Consider the following 6,005-nt stretch of genomic DNA (forward strand, 5'->3'; position numbering starts at 1 on the left):
AACCAGAAGAAAACAGAGTTGAACATTATTGCATTGTGTGTATTGTATTGACATGTTATGTTCTTTGTCCTTCATGTTATAACCTTCTAATTTGATTTATGACAAAATTGCTTCCGTTTATTTTGGTTGTCAAGTAAGAAAGATCCAGAAGAGGAGGATGTCTTTATTTTCAAAAAAGGAAAAACAGAACAAAAGGAAGATTTGTATGCAAATGATATTTTTGGACAAAATGACAATGTACGTTGACTGAAATTCATTCAAAATACAATAAATTACAGCCTCACTTTCGGAAGTCTCTTGCAGGCTTTCCGAGTTGGGTATGTAGTCATTATGTACATCATAAGTTTGTATATCTCTCAATCATAAAGGGCTTTAAGACAGCAATGTTATGAAAATAAGAAGTGAAAACAAGAGCCTTCAACTTAAAGAAAAAGCCCTTTGATAACCTCAAGTGTGGAGTAAAAGACACTGAAATAGTCGATAAATCCTTTTCTTCAAGTGAATTGTACACTGAGTGGTAATTTAACTGCAAATCACAGGAATACAAAGAAATGAACAGAGTTGGTGGCACTCTTTCTTCTTTTCTAGATGATGACATACGCTTGGTATGTGGCCAAGCTGGCGCAGCACCACCCTGGGGTGCACTTTCCTGGCCGCTGGTGGGACCCGGTCCACCCTGAGGAGAAAGACACCTTCAGTCTGGAGCAGTTTCTGTCCCACAACACACAGTGAGTCACTGAGACACAGAGAGAGAGCCGAGAGAGAATAAAAGGGTGGTCTCTGAACAGATAAATAGAAGAGTGTAAAATGGAGAGAGAGTGAATTGGGGAGGGAAACAATGGTCCAAATGAACAAGTGGGTGATCTAATGAGGCGGAGATCAGTGGGATGGTCGACACAGCGGTGAGTGCAGGGAGAAGATAAGCCGTAGAACTGTTGAGGCCATAAAAGGAGTTTGATGAACTACAGAAGTCGACTAATCTACTTGATTTGGTTAAACAGTCTCATTGCTGCTCCCTGCTCTCATCACCCACTCCTCCAAGAGGAATTGAGACCCAGAAATTGTCTGGAGACCTGTTAATACCAAGCCCACCAGGGGGCAGTGTTTGCCAGGCCAACATGCCGGTCTCTCAGTGGGGCAACACTGACCCGTGGGATTAACCCTCGGGGCCCAAGCCTTTGGTGACTAGAGGGAAGCTAGAAAGTGTTGGGATGTGAGGAAATGTTTGTCTACATGGTGTTTTATATGTCTCATCATCATCAGTTACCTGGGGAAAGAGGGGTGTTTAGCGGGATAATAATTGAGGATGTCTGATTGTTTTTCTGCAGCATGCATGTGTACGCCTGCATTGGGCTGCCTGATGGTGACTCAAGCTGGGAACACCGTTTCTCTCGTTGGCCTCTGGGTGTGTGTGACTACTTGGTGCCAGCTCAGAGGCAGTTTCATCCTGAAAGGTGGGCCAATCGAACTCGAAACATCTACAACTGGAGCGAGCCACACGACAGGTGCTTACACAAATATACAGAATCATTAATGTTTCGCCACAGGTTGGTATCTGTTTAACCCCTAAACATACAGTTTCCCCCTTTTCCTCCTCTTAAGTAGCTTTAAGGTTGAAAAAAATCACCTTATTCCACACTGTTTGACCATAACATAGGTATTCTGTATCAACTTGTTCCACCTCTTCACTGAAGCTATATTATAATAACACTGAGTGAAATATTATTTTTTTTACGGCTGCACCAAGTGGAAATATTCTACATCCTGTGCATCATTTTATACACATTCCTCTAAAGTTCAGCCTGACATATGTTATCTTTGGAAACTTGGGATCTTGACTATAATTTAAAATTTTGTTCTGTGGGTTTGAACACTGTTTATGTCCACAGTAGGAGTGTGTAAAGACTGGCCCAGTGGCAAGTCAGTGGGGTTTAAGAGGTTAAATTAGCAGAATGTCATTTGCAGGAGGTCTACTAGAAAACTCCTTTTGCATTTTGTTTAAAACAACTCATGATCTAAAGATGAAACTAGAAATCCTCACCACGTATTTCATCGGCAACATCTCCTCGCCCCCTCGTCTCTCTGTGGTCTCCTCAATCTCCCTTCCTCAGACTCCACAGAGCTTCCCTCGGTGAGGTTGTCCTCTGTTCTCCATGCTGTGATCCAGCTCTTTGTGAATTCAACCAGAGCAAGACATTAGGCCCTCAGCCATCTGAAATGAGACTGAAGATGAAAAATAATGAGTTTCTTATTGCATTTTGTCAATAACTGTGTCAAAAGTGGAATTAGTCAAAGCTCCATATTCTGTTGCCGTTGCCAGCAGCCTTTCATTCACTCAGATATCCACGACTGAATACTGTGACATTATTTCCCGCACCCTCACGACAAGCGTGTCCGCCGATGCCCACAAGCCAAATATTAGCTCGGGAACCCTGCTAAAATATTCTTTTGAAGAAGAGGTCAAGTGTTTACAGTCAACAAAGTGAAAAAAGGGAGATGTGGTTTTACTCCATGTCTAATGTGCTAGCTGGTATTGTTGCTCAGTCATTTAATGTTTATGCAGCAAACATTGATGTTTAGTGTATCAAAACCTGCACAGTCGAGTGGAACAATATATTCACATAAATAATCATTTATAGTTAGTGGAACTGTGCACAAGCCAATGCCTGAAGCTGTTTAGATAAAGAAATATGTTTTTTTTTTCATGTGTGAACAGTTTCCATCCCGCGTCCTGGGAGCGTGTCGCTAATGAGGAGATGTGGCAAGCCAGGTACGGTAAAGTTTTTTTACAAAAACACTGCTTTCCTCTTTGGAGAGGTTGTATACTTTAGTGTGCAGATAAAAAGCTGCGTCACGATGCATACTAGCCCGCTAGAACATCTCCATAAACCAGTCTTGTGTGGTAGAGCATCTACATGTACATTGTATTTGGTGGCGGCATCTACATAAATCACTCCATTGGAGTGGTGCGTCTGTGAGTGTTGGATCTGCATGGCTCATCCATCCAGCACTTAGCCCTGAGCCTGCGTGCTTTGTTTCAGGATGAAGACGGCTTTCTTTCTGTTTGACCTGGCAGAAAGGCTGCAGGGAGAGGGGAAAGCTCGCCTCTTTGAGCTGTCTTACACTGTGAGTCTGACCTCGACAAACATGCAACAATACTCTCATTTACCATAATGGGGCAGATTTAAGGGCCACACAAGGCAAAGGATGACATATTCAGAGGCTTTTTTTTTGTTTTTTTGCGGTAACATTTGCGTCTGTGTGTGTGTGTGTGTGTTTTTTTGCTGGGCAGCTATATAAGGAGATTGTGGAGGCCCACTCAGGCTACCCTCCGAACTGGGACAAGAACTTGGCACTGGCCTGCGAGAGGCTGCTACGCTCGGGTCACCGGGGCTACAGTCCAGACAGCCTGCTGACCTGCAGCACCCAGCACTTTAGTCTCTACTTAGAGAAGGAACCCACAGATCCCCAGGCCCCCGCCATACGCTCGGCCATTACTGACCTGCTCAAAGAGAGAGATGAGCTCCGCCATAGCCGGTGGCAAACCCCATGACAAGATCCAGATAGATCTACATGGAGCTGAGTACACTGAGAGTGTGCCGCGAGCCCAGCCGAAGTGCGAGGATGAAGTTTTGAGCCAATGTGCCTCTTCTAATGGTTTAAAGTTGGTGCTTCAGAAGGACAGAATGATGTTTAAAGTTTTGGCTAAATGGACTTTGGCCAAATTGGACTTTTGGATGAGTTGGGAGTTAAGAGGAATGCTGATGCAGACGTACTGGGATGTAGTAATCATGCAGAACTCTGCACAAAAGACAGAACTACCATTCAGCAGAGCTTCATTTGATGAACGTTTACAGTTGACCAAGGACAGAATTCGTCTTCAGGAAGCCTTGACTGACCCCACTCAAACTGTGCGTGCTCCCCTTAAAATCACCCATTCGATTGCTTTATCATTATATCTCGGTCTTTTTTTCTCTCCTCTTCTGCTCTCACAGCTTTTAACGTGCTGATTATTTTGCCTCAGCAACTGCTCTACTTCTCTTTTTCTCACATTAGGATGGCAAGGCCGAGATTGAGGGAAAACCAATTTGGGGGCAGAAATGGGGGATTAGAGCGGCTGTTTAATCTAGGACAGACTTGTGCTGTGCCACACAGTCCTCACTCCGCATAACCAGCACTACCCACCCCTCTATCCTTCCATCAGTCCATCTTAGATGGTCCTTTAAATGTTTAAAACTAATGGATTCGATGAGTGTTTTTTTTCCTCTCTTCCTTCCTAACGGGAGGGCTGTAATCCCTCATGGATTTAAATGAAATGTGAAATGTCACAATGCCAGGGACCCTTTTAGAGGTGCGCTTCCGTGTGCATGTGTGTTGATTTGTGTTTGCATGTCAACGTGTGTGTGTGAACACGCTTAAATCTCCACCCAAGCCTTTTTCCTGCCGGAACCGCATATAAACATAGTCAATAAACAGATCGGCATGCTGAAAAGCAAAGTACTTTGATCATCATACAAGCACAAAGTCATGCAAACTCCAGGGACACACAAAGATACGCAAGGCCATCAGCCTCCCAGCTCCCAGGACGTTTAGCTCTGTGAGGGATGCTGGAGAGACGACGTAGCATGCAAACACAGCGAGTGGACCAGAGTCACTTGTCTTTGGAGTGTTCTCAAGACAGTGACACATTGTTTTTGTAAATGCTGCTGCTGGTGTTAATGAACCTTGTGGCCATGAAATTTGTTGCACAGAGGTCAAACTTTACTATAAGGTTTATTAAACACTGCTGGAGGAGAGGAGCCTGCTGTTTGAGAAACCACTAGAAAGCGAAGGGCATGTGTAGTTTTCTCAGAATGTAATCTGCCCTCTCTGTTCGCAGGCCTGGTTAGCGGCTGTCAGCTGGCTGGATGATGAGTCGACCTGCTGTAGCACAGATGGTTTGGTTTCTCGTAAAAAAGGGAAAACTGCTTTCTACAAATTTAAATATTTCAATAAAGATTCTGTTTATTTTAATAAATTTTTTTTTTACCTTTTTTCCATAATAGACGAGGCCTATTACAATATTGATCATATTTGTTCAACCATTCACTTGACATTCATGTTTGTTTTTGTGTTAACATCACAATCATTTGCAGTCTCTTGTCTCATTCCCTCCTGTTATTTTTACTTTACTTTCTTCCTGTCCTCCCCTTTTTCATCCCTCTCTTGTCTCCCACCCTCTCATCCCCTCTCGCCCTGTCTTTCCCTAACCCCTCTGTTCCTCTCCTCTCCCCTGTCTCTGAGAGTCAGTTGCCCACCCTAAATCAGCAAGCTGCCGAGGATTGTGGGAACCCATGGAATCGCCGTGACCAGGGATGCAGGCAGGGAGCCACGGCAACGCTGGAATGTGGGGCGTCTGAGGAGATAAGAGCCGTGAGCCCAGCCAGGGAGAGGGGAGGGATGCAGCGAGAGAGAGGAGCGAGGGGGGAGGAGGATGAGGCAGAGTGAGGAGGGTGAGACGGAAACAGGGAGAGCAGCAAGTCTGTGAATGGGGAGACAGAAACACAACACCATAAACAGCCCAGAGAGCAAGACAGAGTGAGACAGAGAAAGAGGGGCGGAGGACTTAGGGGGGCACACACTGGAGATGGGAAGCCAGCCTTATTCCTCTTTGCATTTCATTTACATCCCTGGCCGTATCGACCAATCGGATTGGGAGCAAAGCCCAGGGCTTAGGAGGGGAATAAAAAGACAAAATGCCTTTGCTGCTCTCATCCCTCCCTGATAATACCCCTTCTGTTTTTCTTTTCTCTTTTTCTCCCGTCTATAAGTAGATACTGTCCGAAATGCCAGCGGAAAAGCGACACCTCCGCTTGCTGTGTATCTCAGATAGACCGAGCGGGAGCAGGGGCTGAAAAGACAGCTTTAGCAACTGGGCCTATCTCCTCTCCTCTCCTCTCCCTGGCTGGATGGAAGCTTGGAGTGGAGGGAGGCGGAGGGCCGGGGTGTGTTGGTTAGTGTTTGGG

The 6,005-nt window shown here is 45.2% G+C and overlaps 1 protein-coding gene across 1 annotated transcript in view; it reads left to right on the top strand.

The window, feature by feature from the left end:
* tmem260 (transmembrane protein 260) overlaps nucleotides 1–5,017 on the top strand; it is a 28,976-nt gene extending 23,959 nt beyond the window's left edge. The window contains exons 12-16 of the mRNA XM_074660717.1: nucleotides 589–728; nucleotides 1,329–1,505; nucleotides 2,717–2,770; nucleotides 3,042–3,126; nucleotides 3,293–5,017. Coding sequence (XP_074516818.1) covers nucleotides 589–728; nucleotides 1,329–1,505; nucleotides 2,717–2,770; nucleotides 3,042–3,126; nucleotides 3,293–3,553 — 717 coding nt within the window. The 3' untranslated portion in view covers nucleotides 3,554–5,017. The remainder of the gene's footprint in view (nucleotides 1–588; nucleotides 729–1,328; nucleotides 1,506–2,716; nucleotides 2,771–3,041; nucleotides 3,127–3,292) is intronic.
* Nucleotides 5,018–6,005: the final 988 nt, after the last annotated feature.

Source organism: Sebastes fasciatus, chromosome 15 (genome assembly GCF_043250625.1).
Source record: "Sebastes fasciatus isolate fSebFas1 chromosome 15, fSebFas1.pri, whole genome shotgun sequence".
NCBI lineage: Eukaryota > Metazoa > Chordata > Actinopteri > Perciformes > Sebastidae > Sebastes > Sebastes fasciatus.